Source organism: Amblyomma mixtum, chromosome 2 (genome assembly GCF_055824585.1).
Source record: "Amblyomma mixtum isolate Tamu chromosome 2, ASM5582458v1, whole genome shotgun sequence".
In the NCBI taxonomy this organism is placed as follows: Eukaryota; Metazoa; Arthropoda; class Arachnida; order Ixodida; family Ixodidae; genus Amblyomma; species Amblyomma mixtum.
In genome coordinates, this window is record NC_143013.1 from 147,291,678 (window position 1) to 147,309,341 (window position 17,664).

Below are 17,664 nucleotides of genomic sequence, written 5' to 3' on the forward strand. Positions count from 1 at the left end.
AGCTCACTGCGCTTCGATAAAAACCAATAACATCCTCGAGGCTGAGGAAGCAGCAATTGCACCCGCCATCACCCAGCAGAGTGACGAGCCTCATGCACACATCATTACAGACTCGCAAGAGGCGTGCAGAAGGTACAGCAGTGGACCCATATCCACTGCAATCATCCACATACTTAAGGCCAGGACAATCATCACCTTTACGAGATGCTTCATCACGCAGACACCAGGCTTGAGGCTGTCAAAGGGAACCAATGTGCGCACGCCAGCGCCCGAGCATACGCCAACCGGGAGGGGCGCACCGAAGGGGAACTGGACGCAGTCACTAGACGTTATGGAGCCATCTTAGAACACCAACGAGCCCTCCGGAGGACCTACCCTCCTCCCCACAAAGACCTTAGTAGAGAGCAGTCGGTTGCCTGTAGACAACGGCAGATTAATAAATCCCCTAATCTGAGTTTACTAAGCAAAATCTATCCTTCCACATATGACAACAAATGCTCGCTATGCGGTGAACACCCAACGCTTTACCACGTTATATGGGCCTGTCAGAAAATGCAGGCAGCGCCGATAAACAACACACCAACTCCGGAGCAGTGGGAAGATGCGTTGTCCAACTCGAAGCCTGAATTCAGAGCAGCTCAAGCTGATCGACAGGGCTCACAAGACTGCAAAGGCCGCTGGGGCCCTGGACTGAGGGCTCCACCTACGCTGATAGAACACTTGTAACAATAAACTTTTCCATTCATTCATTCATTCATACATGGTACATGTGAACGTTTTTTATTCCTATGAACTTCAACGAAACGTCCAATGATTTTAAAGAAACACTCTATTTTTTTCATGACAGATTTTCGATTGCGCATGTATTATGTGGTACCCATATCAAGTTTATTTGATACAATAAATAAAAAAAAACATCAAAATCAGGCTGCCGGCTTGGTCTCGAATATTTAGAAGCCCTTTCAAAGTGTCGCCGACATAAATGCCTTGCTGGAAGCGTTAAGCGCCAGAAGTAAAACATTAGGGCTACCCGCCGCGCTGGCTCAGTGCTTACGGCGCTCGGCTGCTGACGCGAAAGACGTGGGTTCGATCCCCGCGTCTTTCGGCGTCTAGAATTCGCCTTCATCGAAATTCGGCCGCCGCAGCCGGGATCGAACCCGCGTCTTTCGGGTCAGCAGCCGAGCGCCGTAACCACTGAGCCACCGCGGCGTGTTGCGAGGGAACACGAAGGTGAGGAGAAAGAATGCGAAGGCAAGCGCCTGCTTCAGATTCCTGCTGAAGGAGTTGAGCGTTGTCTGCTAGGCTGTTATGATTACTAAAACGTAACCCCTGGTCATCATCGGCTGTTATGCACTGGAGCCCAGAGAAACAGCGATCAGTTGTTTTTTCCGCTGCATACAGTGCGGGTGACGTCTGAAAGAGCACATATTCAATAAGCAGTCTAGCATGCCCGAGCTGCGAGTTGCAGTTGTTACTTACGAAAAACTAATTGTAGAGTACACTCAATATTAAGGCGAAAGACTTTATTGGCCCATTCTCCCGTCCGTCCGTCCGGCCGTCCGGCGTTACATCCAGCGCCTGGATGACGGATGTCCACCGAGATATGTGAAATAGTTACTGCGTAATTTCCTTTCCTCAAATAAAATTTTAATTTTCCTCATTACGGCCTCTCTCTCTCTCTCTCTCTCTCTCTCTTTCTTCGTTCACTCCGACTTACTCCCTTCCTGTACGGTGCGGTTCGGGTGTGCACCGCGAAGGCAGAGAATTACTGCGCCATTTCCTTTCCTCAAAAAGCGTTGCGTTCAAAGGTGTTACCAACGGGCAAGGCATTACGCCGAATGGGTGGTGGCGTTCTGTGGACTCTCTCGCAGCGCTACAACACGCTGTCGCTTTCCACTACACTCCTAAAGGCGAAGCTAAGCGTCATTAATTAGCTGTTAATTAGTATTTATTCATTGATCAGTAATTAGCCATTAATTAGTAATTTGTCATGACTTGGTAATAAGTCATTGAGCATGTGTGGCGTCATCCCGTGGTGACGTCACGAGTGCCACAGAGGCAGTCAAAGTGGTGCGGAAAACGCTTTTGCCTGTACGCACCTGAATTTTTTGGCGCATTTTTTTGTTAAAACAATCGTTTTCGATATGCGACCAGCAAACGCAAATGGGGCCTAGAGTCGTGCTGCGTTTTGCACCAATCAACAGGCACAAACACGCAGCAGACAGCACAGAAAACAAGCGTTCTCAGAACAGGGCTATAGAAGTGGCTTCACGGGAGTTGCTTCGCCCGATGCTGAACAGCCAAGCAGACGAGACTCGCGCTGGCAGTATAATGAGTGCGAACGCTGGTTCCCTGCCCCGATTACTGCCACTACACGCAGCACCTCTGCACTGGGCAGTCAACGCTCACGCAATATTGCTGAATATCCGGAAGGCTGTAACTAGTTCTGTACAGCACCAGCTTTTTTTGCGGTAGCATTACTAGGCGCATTTTCGTATTTCGGACATGCGTGCGTACTTTGGTCCGTGAAGCCTGCTTTGTGGCAGGCGGCCCACCTGCCCTCCTTGTTGTCTATGGTTTACGGGGGTTTAACGTCGCAAAGCGTCTCAGGCTATGAGCGACGCCCATCGGGTACTGGGCAACCTACCGGATGTGTACACTTGGCAGGCCTTCATGGTCAATGCATTCCCAGTAAAAGCCTTTAATACAAAGGCCTTTATGGTAGAGGTCTTTAGGTAAAATGCCTCAGCACCTAAAGGTTTTAAGTGCTCACATAACTAGAGCTACTGCAGGATATTGATCGCTTAGCCATGCTAAACTTTCTGCTAATTTTTTTAAGAAACACGAGATAGCACCGTTAAACGGCACTTGTAATAAGAGCTGTCCTGCCTTCAGTGTTGGTCTTGCTGTCCTGCCTTCAGAATCGCATTAGCTGGAAAAATTTTGTTCCTGCAAGTGGAACCTCCTACCCCACTACTAACTTACAATGACATACTTCAGCACTTAAGATTATCCCGTCGGGTCTACCCTCCGCCGGCTAAGACACTAGATAAAGGGGAGGAACAACACCTCCGAAAGCTACAGATGAACACTTACAACAACCCACGAAGACTACATGCCATAGATCCGGAGTCATTTGACTCACACTGCAAATTCTGCGGGGAGAAGGCGGACCTCTACCATATGGTATGGGCCTGCCAACGAAATCAGGCGATCACTGTTAATAACCAGCCAACGCAGGGGGGGGGGGGGGGGCAGCTGACCAGCTCGGACGAAAAGAGTCAAAAGCAACTCATTGAAAGAGCCCGGACAGCAGCCTACGCCAATGAGGTTCCGGACTGAGAGCTCCAACCGCCGCTACAGCCTCCTAAACTATTTCATTAAAATATTTTCACCACCACAACCGGCAAGCAAAATATGCTCTGCGCGCGTTAAGTTTTAGATTGCGTCTCGGCAAAGGCAAATGTAAGTCGACTTTGTGCCTTAAATAGAGACGAACAGATCATCATCTGCAGCCGAACTCGGTTGACTGGAGAACATTTGGAGGCTTTTCCCCACGACTTGCAGTTAAGTCAGCCCGGTGCCATCTGCGGGCACCTTATCTCCGCAATCTTCCAAATCTCATCCGCCCACCGGACTTTCTCCCACCCCTACTGAATTTGCATCCTTTAAGGATGCATTCAGTTGTCCTAAGCAACCGTCGGTTAGAACTTCTTCAGAACACATGCCCTGCCCATTTAGATTTGTTCATGATTTCAACCAGGACACCAGCTGATACCTATTACTATTTCTTGAAAACAGTGCGTTCTCTATTCAATAACCAGATGGCACTCATCTCTCGTTTCCCTTTACACCCCGTCATCTATTCCATCCGGCGCAAGGTTGTCAAGTGGAACGCCTTTTTGGTTAACTTTCATGCCTTCCCTCTTACTTGTTCTGTCTCTCCCAGATGACATGATTAAAACTGGCATGCTGCTGACAGCGCGTAGTGCAGATTCTTTTCATTTGACTGTGCCAAAACACTGCCCAAAGCTCCTGTATATCGCTGTCGAAGTGGTCGGCGTTACTACACACGAGCGGATGATGTTTTTTGCAATATCCTAAATATTATCCCTCAATGTCGGGCTCGGCAGGGTGGAAATGAGCCGCATGCCACCGTCGACGGGCATCGTGATTCCGGTGACAAAGGAGGCTTCGTCCGAGGCCAGGAAGGCGATGCAGTGGGCCACTTCCTCCGGCTCCCCCACTCGACCCAGAGCGTGCGCTGCTCCTGCCATCTCCTGCAGAATCTGCAATGGTGTATGAAGTGAGTGGCGCATTGCTAGGGAAACGCAGTCTTCTGTACGCTAGTTCTTTTGTGCTTTTGCGTTGCTATAGAGAGGTTTGAATTTAACTCAATTCATTACTTCAGTTGCCACGGAAAAGGGCAGTTGAGGCAAAAGGATAGCTTGCCTGACGAAGCCCTCAACACCCATGTACAGGGTTGGTCAAAAGTTTCCAGGCCACAGGGTCTACTGTTCTTCGGTACGTCCTGACACTTAAGATACCGATGACGCAATAAAGGTAGTCAGATGTTCGAAGAATACTTCTTGTACCCATACAGATATTCTCAGTTTTGTAGGTGTCGTAACTGCCTAACTATACTGCTCAAAAGCAGACCCTGTGGCCTGGGAACTTTTGACTGACCCTGTGCACTTCGCAAGGCGATGGCAAAAAAAAAAATCGCTTTTGTACATATCAGTTCGGGCAATAAAGAAGCTCAGGAAATAGATGACGTACATCTAGGTTATAATAAATGATCAACTTAGCCAACAAAACAGTTTACAACAGCCATTTGTCTTCATATAATTCGGACAACGTGCAACACTATCAAGGCGTAATAGCAATAAAAGATACCATAGATAGCAAAATTCACAGAAGACGCATAGAAACTGCAAGGAAATTGCCAGTGGCATTGGAATCGTAATGGAATATTACTGATTACTAAGTAATGTTTAGGGTTCTTATTGGACAGCTTTGTGCATGAAGGCAAATAAGGTAAATTACTAAAATTTTGCGAACTTGAGATCTTCGTGTTCCTTTACCGTAATTAGACCGGTTTTGGAGAGATAATTTTCTATACGTTCTGAAGTGGTACGTTAGGAAATTATTGTCAGGAGTAGAGGTGTATAATGCGTACCGTTTTTTTTTCTGCCGATACGCTAAAAGTATTCAGGGGTGCTTAGGTGCAGTGATGCGAAAGCATTTCCCTCACTACTTCCGATTATGTTGCTGCGCGTTCGTTTCTTTATGCCTCTGCCGTTTGTAAGTCGTGTTCTCGCTCTAACTTCGGTTGTACCACATACCAAGACGTGGGGCCCGTTGCTGAAGGATCTTGTGAACACTTCAGATTAATTAATTAGTTAAATTCATTGCTTAATCAACCAATCCAATAAATAAGCGATTCACCAATTCCATTAAATTACCGACAAAGGTGTGAAGTAATTCATTAATTGAACTAAGTAGTTAATTCGGTCAGTAAAATATTTGTCAAATAATTGTAGATTTTGTGGTTTTAATTTAATCTAATTTTTTTGTAACATTTATTTAATTAATGTAGTAGTCATCTATTTTATCAATTAATAAATTACCCACCGATTTTGTAAGCAACTCAGTAATTCAAATGATTAATTTCTTCGCCCAATTAATTACCGAATTAATCACCTTTGTGACTTATTTATGCTATTTACACAAGCATTTAGTTATGCCACTTACATAATTATTTATCCAACTAGTCTTTAATTACCCCTGTAGTATATGATTGACATTTCGTGTGGTCACGCTCTGATGAGAGGTCCTGTACATGCCACTCATGAGACAAGAAATGTTTTCGCATGAAAAGTAAAACAGATACGGTTATTTCAAATATCTCATCTTCCTTCGGAAAAATATGTTTAATGAATAGGAGCGTTGTTGGTAGCTTCTCTGGTAGGCCGTAATACCCTTCAGTTGCACGGAGCACTTGCTCTTGTATCGTAATTTGCTTTTGGTGACATTTCCCCAGACGAGTGTACAGTACAATATTCTGGAATAAAAAAGTGCGAAATATTTGATATCTTTAGACATTAGCTTCCGCCTCAAAAAATCAACTACGTTAGTGTGTGGACATCACGAGTATGTCCATGAGAGGACGAAAATGAAAAACCAAATTACGGCAAATTTTTTACGCCTCCAAAAAATTCTGGCGGAAGAGAACATAAATGCATCATAATGTATTCAGAAATAACAAACAAGTCCTTTAATGAGCGATATCTTCAATTTCTGCAAAAAAACTGACAATATTGTTACGGGGAGGTCTCGACATAGAGTTGTGCTGCGTAGAGATGTATTCTACGACCTGAACTTTTGCGAACGTTCACGCACACTCACTCAGCGCCGCAGTCTTGATGAGCACCGCTAGTCACTTCTTTGTCAGCTGGCCACACTACCCCCCCCCCCCCCCCGGCGAAGTCACCCCTCCCCCGGTGAGGGTGAGCCGGGCAAGGTGGAGTGGGAATGGCATGGCTTAAGGCGGGCAACGTGCAATACTTCTTCAAGGAGGCGTAGCAGATGGCGTGTAGAGATGGAGCCGTGTAATCTCGTAGGTGACATCGGTCATTTGGCGGAAAACAGGGTAAGGGTAAGGGTGTCTACTTGGTTATATATGCTGCGGGTGTTAGTCAACACCAAAGAGGTCAACACCAGCCGGTCGTGCCGCGCTCCTCGAGGGGTCTCGCCATGGAAGTCATCGACGAAGAGTCTATATGTGAATCTAGTTGCTCTGCTGCTTCTGAACAGTTTAACTCTAAGGTGGCAGCCAAGCAAGCTAGGAAGAATCCAAGAAAATGTCACAACGTGCCCAAGAAACGAAAGAACAACGAGAAGAACGACTGCGGAAACGGCGAGAAGCCGAAGCAGCTAAACGAGCTGTATCGAGTTCAGAAACTGGGATTAGGCAAGCTAAACGGAATGAAGCCAAGCGGACACAAAGTGCCCAGGAAACAGAGGAGCAACGAGAAGAACGTTTGTGAAAACGATGAGAATCAGAACCAGCTAAGCAAGCTAAGCTTTCGCAACCAACCAGGTTTAACCAGAGCTAAACCACACCAATTTTATTGAAATAATTTGGGATAATGTGGCATTTTTTTAATAAATTAGGCTTGAACTTCGATTAAATGCCATCAAGCGTAGTCTTCAAATCGGGCACTCGTTAAAACTTCGGCTGGTATGCGAAAGTGGCCGCGTGTTCTTGCATGTGGAATGTATCATGCATGTTTGAAATTAGTTGCACCATTGCAGTGAGAGTCACTGCACTTCTAAAAAATCTCTGCCTCTCCCGTAACCGAGAGTAGAGTAAGCATGAAATGTTTACGGACATAACATATTGGTTGTAGATGGTACTAGTCCAAATCTTGAAATGGGTCTAGTGTTCAACACACCACACCACACCACACTCTTCTTGTTGCGTCGAAGCGATCGCCTGCAATAGTGCAGGCTTAGGCAGGCAGCCGCGAACCGTGGCGGCCTTGTCGCTTTCAGGAGCGGCCGCATAATCATGGCGTTGTCGGCAGGGGCGAGCAGTCTTCTGCTGTGGCGTATCACTCGCAAAGTGATCGCTTTCCGCAAGACGTTTCCTACCTCTCCTTTCATCAGGCTCCATTGCTCGGCTTAAGCAGCTGTGACGGTGGCGGCATTGAAATGCAGGACGATGCAGAAGTGTACGCGGACACGACGAGACGCAGGCCTGACAAGAATGCATATGCAGCACGTTCGAATACTCCGCGAACGTGTATACATCTGCCTGCCAGAGGGGGAAACGTCATGAGCTGCAGGCCCAGAGGGCGGTCTTTTACATGCGTGAGTGTGGGACTGCGGCGCCATCCTTGTTGACGGCGCGGAAGCAGTTTTTCCGCCCAAAGCCTTTCTCGCCCTGGAGCTCCCCTCTTGCTCTAAGCGGCCCTCTCTTAAAGCCCCTGACAGATCACGTATGAGTCCCGTTAAATATCGTACGGTGCCCGGATGTTCTCGTTTCAGTGCCCAGATGAGTGGAATTCAGTGCCCGGATGTTGGCTCTCGGTCTCGGCGTGACGTCACCACACTGCCGACAACGGGAGCTAAAAGCATTGCATGCTTAAAACGCCATTTTTTCACAATATGTGGCGCCTTCTAAGGAGTGGCGAAAATCCGTCTGCTGCTGATTGAAAAGAAACGCACGTGGGAGACACAGGCGCCATCTGGCTCGTCGAGGATCCAGCTACGCCCGCGAAGTGGCAAGTGTGTGCGCTTGACAGCCGCCACCATCTGTCGCATGCGCCTGTCGCTAACATGAGCTGCGCATCCGCAATATCACCAGACGGTTTCATTTTCAACCAGTCGAGCTGGAGGAGAAGAGGGGCGCATGCTCACAGCGACCTTGTGAAGAAGGAAGATTGTGAAATTGATATGGCTGCTAGTAACGGCCAGCTGCTCATCTGTAATTGCAACAAGGCGCCAAATTTAAGAGTAAAAAGTTCAGTATTACGAGGCGCTTACCTAGTAAAGTAATTAAAATGATTTACTTGTTTGCGCATGTTGGCCACCACTGGCAATACTGCGCCGCAAAAGCCACCATTACACCTAAAGAAACACGTTTTCAGACATTAGCCGTGCTCTTGCCTGAAAAAAAAATGCTCTCTCATGTATATCCTTTACAGAAACTAGCCTCTCCTATTGGTGCTTTGGAGTCTACCATCTTCTACTCAATTAAAACTTGAAACGTTCTCGTATTTCCACTCGTATTGTTAACGCGCGAACAAAGAGCCGCAAGGAGTTCAGTTAAAATGAAGAATTGCCACAAAGGGTTTTGCGCCCCACATGCAACAGACGTTCTAGACAGAAACCCACCTGGTTATGTTGGTCAGCACTCACGTCGGGAGCCTTCACTAGAGGCGTGCTGATGACACCAGGACTGAAAAAAAACCAACGACTTAATATTTTGGTGCATATCTTCAGGACCCTTATTTTATTCAGTCATCCACTCAACTCATGATGGGTTCCAAAGCGCGACAAGACGGAGACGAAAGGAAAAGAACACACATGATAGGCGCTTACTAGCAGCAAAAAACTTTATTGCAACGCTGGGAACAAATAGGTGTCATGGAAAATACAAAGAACTGTAAAATAACAAGACAGAAAAAGAGATTAGCCGTTACCATCTAAAAACGCACGTCCCTTCTCTGACAGCAAAATTCTTAAAGTTATTTGTCCACTTGCTGGTATTCCAGCTTCGGAAGCAGTTTAGCATTTATGTTTTTATATAGTTTATGATGAACAGGCGGGCTGCACGATGAAATAAATTGGGTTGTAGATAACATTTAGCAGAAAATCGACTGATATAATTTCACCTTTTGCTCGTGCAGTGCACGCGATGCGAAGGGTGACATTTTTGTGGGAATTACCAATCCATGACACGGCCATCTCAAAATATAATTGTTCTATTACCGAGAGAGACTATACTCTCCTAGTTAAAAGAAAATATATAACTTACTTGACTGCATTCACGCGTACGCCATACGGTGCGTTCTCTGCAATAAGAAAGCAGATGCATTGAACTTCTGTTGCCCCTAGCGACGAAGTTATCCCTGCTGCCTATATATTTGCATCGTTAACTACACTCTCGCGTGTTCCAGCTCGCCTCTGCCAGTGTAACGGTCGTAAACGTAGCTTAAAACAGCATAATTACTATAATATAGTTTCTCTGTTCATGCTCAGCACTATGGCCTGCTGCATGTTAAAGACAGTCTTTTGCATTCCTTCGGTGTGGCGGCGATACTTATATTTTATTATTGATTTATTTAATACTGCAGATCATGTTGCATGTCCAAGCAGAACAACTACAGAGGTACAGATGTATGTTAGACATTCTCGCGGTAAGAATGAACTGCAACAAGGAGGGTGCTATGAAATGCGTTATGAAATGTGCTATGAACCTTTCTGATTCATGAGTTTGAGATGAGAAAAATGTTGAGAAAACTTGTGTTCTTGTATTAGAAAAAAATTGTTCTTGAGCTACAAGGTGAACGGTTTAAACAAAGAGGATGAAACAGGCTGCGCGTTACTATCAGCTAAATTTATTCCTGAAAAAATTCGTGGCGAGACTGTAATGGCAAGTCAAAGTAGCTATGCGCCATAAATTGAGAAGATTAAAAACCCAGCAAGGTATACGCATTTCATAGCACCAACGCTTCTCTGTAGAGATATATATTTATATATACACATATAATACAGGCAGCTAACACGATCATCATTTTTAATTATTTGCGCGACAGTGTATAAGAGCCTCACCGAATGCAGTGCATCGTGTTAGGTGATCCATAGCAGCTTTGGACATGTTGTAAGGCGTAGCATCCCTAGCCTGTCAATGGAGAATAAACATTGATTGTAAAACTATAGTCCAGTGCGCCCAACCCCGTTACCTTCTAAGTGAGTACGTGTCACATACTTTACTTTGACGCCCATCTTGTTATTATGATGCTTTTGTTAGAAAAACGAAAATGGCATTGAACGACAGTTAAGTGGTATGAGTAAGGGTAAATTATAGAACGACTTATTTTCTCATTTAAACAGGGTTTAAGCTTATATAGATACGCTGATCCGAGGAATGAAACCGTACAAAACATGGCTCACATCGAGCCCACGCTCCCTAGAAACAGAGCTACAGACTCCATCGTAGCTGTGTGCAGCGCAGCGCGGTGCCCTGCCGTGGGTGGAATGAAGGGATGTGTGGGAAGGAGCCGTTGTAAAGGGCGAATATGGCGTTAGCCTTCTTAGACCGAAATATTAAATGATGCGCTTGCGCTTCTAGATGTAAAAGGGAAGTGCGTACCACTTACGTAATGGCCTAGTGCGCCACTTACATTCATCTACTATTTTTCTTGGAGTGTGCTAGCCGTGGCGCGCGGTCCCATATAATTATCTAATTTGCCTACCTTTATTTCCCGTTCACTGAAGCTGGATCTCCTTGCTTTGGTATCCATGTTTTTATTTCGGGGCACTGCCAGCTAGCCGGGCTTTCCGTATCATATCCGGCGCGCTCGGTACAGGTCATTCAAGTGCCGCTGCTATCCGCTTGGCTCGTTCTCCGCACATATCAAGTTGTTATCTCAGTTCCTGTTCCATGCTTGGCTTATCGTAAATTGCGCACGCTATTTATTTCATTTCTATATCCTCTATTGCGTAGCCTAGATAGATTATACGCTTGCAATCAAGGCGTCGCTCTCCAGTGTACCAAAAGAATTATACTGGGCTTCAAAGGTAGCATACTTACCACTAATAGCGAGCTTACGCTGGAGACGTTTACGATGCTTCCTGGTACAAAAAGAAATAATAAACACAAATTTGTCAAACTTCTTGTGTGAAATGCTATAAATAGTTTCTGTTCGTCATCGTTTCTAGTCGCGTGATTTTATAAAGGCGAATGGATGGATTGGTTATTCTTTCCTGCTTATTCCGCCGGAAGGCTTGTAGATTCTAAGCGTTTAGAGCATAAATGTTCAGGATTAGGATGCGGTTACATTGTGGTTCTAATAAACTTCTGTCAGGTGGTGTCATGTATCAAACAGGGCTCATGGTAAAATAAGAATTCTAAAAGTTCGCAAAATGATGTGAAAAAGCAGCGAAAAATTCGTACGGAATCAGCGCTGGAACTTTTTCTGCAGTTCCGTTGTCTTTCTTAAAAACATTGAGGAGAAATAACTACGCAGTCATCGAAGTATTGCCTGCGAATTTAATCTATTGAAAATATAAAACCTCGATTGCACAATTTATTACCGCCATTTCTCAAAGGTTCCCGAATTTATATCAGCGCAGCTTTCAAGTGACTTTCCTCAGATAGGCAGAGAATCACGTCATATAGGCTTCCGCTCGTACTGCATATATTCGGTGTCTTCAGTATCCATTACAACCTGCTTACTTCATGAAATCATACTATTCCGATGACAATCACGCAAAACCCATCATAGTAACTTACTGTTTGGATGCAGAGATTACAGAGATTCAGCAAGCAGCTGAAGTGTATTGGTGAAGTTGAATCGTACTCAATCAGATTTTCAGTCCCCACTGCAACAAGTGGAATCAGTAAGAAAGGGATTCTTACCGCTGCCTCAAAAGGTTTGGTGGCGAAGGTGCCACCTATGTGCAGTATCGATGTTCCGTCTACCCTGCTTTTAGAGGTTCCGCGCTGCCTTGGCAGTCGTGAATAATCAGCTAGGGCTATCAACACGTACGCTACGTTTGCACATATCAGAGCGGCGCATCCAAGTAATGACCAATTTATATTATTGAGGAGAGAAAGGAAGAAAAAACAGGGGTTAACTATGATTCTGTACTACATTGCACTGGTTTTGACTTATGCGTGCGTGCACACCACGTGGCGACACTTCGAGCAATGTTCTATGTTTTGTGTTCCAAATGCTATAGGCGGGCAGTCTACCTCGGTTTGAGACTGCGCTTTTCGGCGAGAATGTAGGGGGCAACGGCTCCCCTAGAAGCGAAGATGCCCCTCGCCCGTCAACGGGGTGGCTGGCGCAATGAAAACAAGTGCGAAAGTTCGAGACAGGTAGATAAAAATTAAAAAAGGACAGCGCGACATAAGGCATCTTACGAGAGGAAGCTAGGAAAGCACCCTGCACTGGGGCAGTGGTGTTGGGCGCACTTGGCGTTAGGCTACGACATGACCAAGACCGTTCTTGCTATGTCCCACTTTTTTTAGCATCAAATGAAAGTACTTAAGTTTCCTGGTAACGTGCGACTCATTTATATCGGTAAATGCCGCAAACCAAGCCATGTCACACAAATGGAACCCCACCGGCGCCTCGTAGAACACTATCCAAGTTATTTCAGTTGTAACGGGGCTTAGGTTAGCGCTTAGGTCATGGGTCGTATCTACGGCGGCAAAATACAGTCCCTAGCATTTCAGGGTCAGCAGGCATAGAGTTTCTTACTATTACCTAGAGGGAAAGCTGGCAGCCCGTCTATGGGAGTTTGCATGGAGACCCCTCGAGACCACTTCAGCTACCATGGGCGCTCCAAGCATCATGGGGCGGTGAGCTACCGACTGCAGAACTTCAACTTTGGCCAAAAAATAATGCAAAAATAAGCGCTATTCGATAATCAAGAATGTCCTAACATTCAATATCCTGTCTGTAAATTGCAACAAACGAGCAGAAAAGCATTTAAGTGCAAAGTTCGCCCAAAATAAGAGATGGCTAGCTCTCCTATTGGCCCAGTAATGAACACTACAAATCTAATATTTCGTAATTAACAGGCACACTTTTAAAAGTAAATATTTTCAAAAAAATGTTCCTGCTTGGATGCTTTAAGAGGTTTTTTAATGGCATTTCAGAAAAGTGAAACCTTTTATTGGCGTCGTGTGTCGTCGCGTTTTCACTACTATGAGTTTTGCACACTGCGTTCACGCGAAAGTCGTCTGCGCACACACGAACAGCGTTTTCGGAATGAAACGTCTTAGTAGTGCCACTCCGTGTTCCCGAAAAATTATGACTGTGCCGCAACAAGTAGCTCACCGCCCCATGATGCTTTGAGCGTCCATGGAGGCTGAAGTGCAGAGCCGCCAGCTTTCCCTCTAGGTAATAGTAAGAAACTCTACGTCAGCAGGCTCTCGCTCGGAGCGATGGCAGTGCGGCCAGGCTAATGCCCTTCTTCTTCTTCTTCTTCATGCAGCTTTTAAAGCAACCTCAAACTCACAGGCTCCTGTATAGGCACTTGTAAACAAAAAATCTTTTTATTTTTAGAGAAAGGCTAATTTGATTCTATCAAAGCTAAACTTTAAAGCACACCATACGGTTTAGTGTCTCGCAGAAGTAGTTTCGCCGATATTTTCAGTTTTAAGCATGGAGTACTTAGCTGTGAGTATCATGCAACTCAGGCAAGATTCATGCGGGAACCGCGGCGAACTCGATTCAGCAAATGCGGCGGTCGTGGTTTCTCTGCCGTCGAGACAAAGGTTGGCTTGCCGAGAACAGCACTCTTGACATTGTGTCCTAGAGTGCTTCCACTGCGTCATCGCTGGCTTGTTCATCAATCTCATGTGATGAGATGCGAGGCATCAGTAAGGAAAAACAACCAGGATGGCGTGAAGCGGGTGGTCGAGGGCGTTCGTCACTGGCCCTTTCTGTGCTTCAGCGAGGTCGACCGAGGAAAATGATTAAGGGGGTGCCGTCGTATGGTCTGGTTTGGCGTGGCATTATCGAAGTTTAAGAATGCCGTCAGTACCATGCCAACACTTTTCAGACAGTGCTATGCAAATTAATGCTAAACATTCCATGCTTGCATATAATCTCGACCACGAAAGGCATTGCTAATTAGGCAAATAATGCTGTAAAATTAAAGAATCAAAAGTGCCTTTTATTCCACTAGTTTTATATTGAATGTCATCCCCAAGACCAGTAATGGGGTTCTGAAAGGCTGGCTAAAATCGACAATGCAACTTACCAAAACATGCTCCATACATGCTTACTTTGAGCCTTCTGAACTGTCGTTCGGGAATCTAGGGAGTGGCTTCGTTAACAGAAAATAATATTTACTTCGAGTTAGCAAAATTTTCATTCGAGATTCTAGAGGGTAGCTTCAATAAAAGAGAAGGGCTCCGGACAAAGCAATTTGCAACATTAATCTCTTTTGTACGAAAACAGGGCGCAGGAGTCTTCAATGAAGAGAGTGCGAAAACAATTCAACCAAAGCTTGAGCTTCTTAGGGAAACGTGTGTGGCGAATTTTGGGCACTTCAGCGCTGACGTGACCAGAGAGAAAAGTCAGGGTTCCTTAATAGAGGCCTCAAGGAACACCTTTCGCGCAAAGTAATTAGCCATCCTGCAGAGAAAGAACAGGATAGAGCGCCGACCTGGTAATCTTTCGTTGTGCTGCTTGGAAGTGTCGCAATATTATAAAAACCACTTTTCTTCATTTACTGCAGTTTCATCCGCTTCACTAATTGTCGACGGAAAATCTGTCCGCGGAAGACCGAAATTCGTTTTATGAAGTAAAGCGCCTTGGGGCCATTGTTTTCAGAGTGCCTACCAAAGCGCATCTTGACGGGATTTGGTGGCGCAGGCTCCTTTTTCCGTGCCATGAAACCCTAGGCAGAAACCGAGCACCAAGCCGGTCCATAGCTTTACACATTTGGAGAAAATTGTTGGATACCCGGCCGGAAGCCGGATATTGTCCAAACCGCTCGGGTCATCTGCATTTCGCAGCGTTCCGCAAGAGCTCTCCGGTTTCCTTTGCACTAGCGGGTGTGAGAGAAGGAACCGTAGATATGCTTTAAACACCGCGTTCCTGAAACTTACGACCATACTACTAGCTTTATTAGTGCAAAACGAACAGATCTGGGCACCATAAAACGATCATAATGGCCGGGGGTACACTCCTGAAGGTGCACATCAGGACACCAGAGCTGTTAAATACACCTTAAATCGGCACCCACGATTAATTGCATGGACCGCCTATCGCACAAAATTTATTTATCTACTTTCCGCACCGCATCCTTAGCGCATCTTTTGCGTTTTCCTTTCTTCATAATCTCTTCTTCTGCCTTACATTGCGAACTGGGACAGTTAGCGCTGTAATGACTCGCCGCTACTGCGCACGTAAATTTGCTGCAACTGGCGTGAATGACTCGCATACTGAGGTCGAGGAAGAGGAGGAACGGCGAGGATGATGGGGCACCCACTATGAGCGCGTTTTAGAAAGTGGATATCGCGGCTGATCCAGTTTGCCCAGTTTTTTTTGTTGTTAAAGAAGAACTGTAACACCTATTTTTCATGAATTAAATTTTAAAAATCTATTGCGCAACTGGCATGGCGACCCTCCTTCAAAAACTGCGCGTAAATACTTATGTGCCACTGACAGCGGTCAAAGTGGGTGGGGCTCTCAATCAGCTACTATTAATACTCCTTCCCGTGCCTCAGTGGCTTCGGGCGCGGATGCCAGCCAGACGAAAATTCGTCAGTGAACGGGGACGAGCAGGATGCAGTTGGATCCTGTGAACATTCGCTTGCCTTGCTTGAAAGAATGGCGACTGCTGAACTGTGGAACGCGTTCAGACACGCAATAGCTTTATGCATATATCCACCAAAATACTTTTAAAAGGCAAATGAAAATTTGAATGCTTAGAATACCTACACTCTCCTTACCGAGGAAAAACCGGCAATTTCCTGGTTGTGTTGATAAAAGCTTTTAGAAGCATTACTTTAAGTTCTATCTTATTGCAGCTTATTGCAGCTTATTGCAGCAGTGTAGACAACTGAATTTTATTTTCACTGATACAGCGACATAAACGAGATATGTTGCTTACGAATGAAAAACACTTGACAGGCAAAATTTGAGTGACTGGCACAATAAGACACAGAAGTAATAAACATGTTAAATCGAAAATCAGGGCATAAACACCTTGGATATGCGATTTGCACGCTGCAATCTCAGAAATTGTATTAAAAGATTGCGAACTTGATGCTAATCTTTCCGCCCTGGAAAAAAAGGTGGCGGTATTTTAATGTCGTCGAAATGAGTAGTCTTGCGAAACTATGTGTTTAGCCTCTATTGCTTTGCTGAGTCGTCAGCACGGCTGGCGACGATATTGTACTAAGGTTAGATCAAGCTGATAGCATCTGTTCGTGTCGCAGGTAGAAGTTGATGAAGACGACGATGTGCAGTGCACAGCGCTAGGGTGTGTTGCTGTTTAACAGCAGGCGTGATCGGCTGCGGCGATATTGCAGTGGTTGCGCGCAGTGGCGTGCCAAGCTTGTCCGTTTCCGCATCCGCGAGTTCCAAACCCAGTCGCAGCAATATTAATTTTATTTCGGCGCGGGCTGTTGCAATGATAGGTTTGTCAAGGTGAGCTTCAAGGTCAAGTTTCACATAAACTCGATTAGCACAAGTGACCGATCACAAGAGCGGCGGCCCCCCGCGTTCACGAATGAGCCGAGGTGTTCTCTGCGCCTTGTGAACTGGCCAAGATGTGCCCTAAAGTCAGCATTAGTGGCCCTGCAACATCCGGCTGTGAAAAAAAAACACGCTAAGCCCTTTGTCCGGTGCGCCACGGGTGTAGTCTATGAGATCCCCCTTTCCTGTGGCAAAGTGTACGTTGGCCAGACAGGGCGTTGTGTTAACGAACATGCCAGGGAACATGAACGAAGTTTGGAAAACGCATCAGACTCATGCATGAATCTACCCGCCCATTGCCGTTCTTGCAAGTATCTAAACGATCAGAACTGTGGGCCACGGATTGACAAGATCAAAATGCTTGCCAGGAGCAAAGATAGATTAGCTCGGGAATTATCCGAAGCATTTTTTATCAAGGCAAGGGGTGACATGTGTGTCAGCACCACCTCTGTCTCCCTGCATGTCAGTAAATTCAGATTGCTTGAAAATAAGGGACGAAAAGCGTTCTGCTCACCTTGATCTACCTTTGCTGTCATCTTTCGGAAGGGACAAAAAAGCGACCTCATTTTACTCTTGCCTCCCGTCCCGTTTTCTTGGCCTTTCCTTCTGTGGTCAGACGTAGATGCGCATGCGCTCACGGTCGTATTTTCTTATATATTATATGAAAAACGTGTTCAATAAACATAGTTGGAGTCAGCGCCCGTCCTGT

The 17,664-nt window shown here is 45.7% G+C and overlaps 1 protein-coding gene across 2 annotated transcripts in view; it reads right to left on the minus strand.

Annotated features, from left to right (window-relative positions):
• Window positions 1-1,224: 1,224 nt before the first annotated feature.
• LOC149361202 (uncharacterized) overlaps window positions 1,225-17,664 on the minus strand; it is a 74,977-nt gene continuing 58,537 nt past the window's right edge. For both annotated transcript variants that reach the window (XM_089569467.1, XM_089569466.1), the window contains 5 exons: window positions 11,324-11,364; window positions 10,342-10,411; window positions 9,545-9,581; window positions 8,902-8,965; window positions 1,225-4,289 (listed from right to left, as the gene is read on the minus strand). In XM_089569467.1, the coding sequence (XP_089425593.1) occupies window positions 4,101-4,289; window positions 8,902-8,965; window positions 9,545-9,581; window positions 10,342-10,411; window positions 11,324-11,364 (401 nt within the window). In that variant the 3' untranslated portion in view covers window positions 1,225-4,100. The remainder of the gene's footprint in view (window positions 4,290-8,901; window positions 8,966-9,544; window positions 9,582-10,341; window positions 10,412-11,323; window positions 11,365-17,664) is intronic.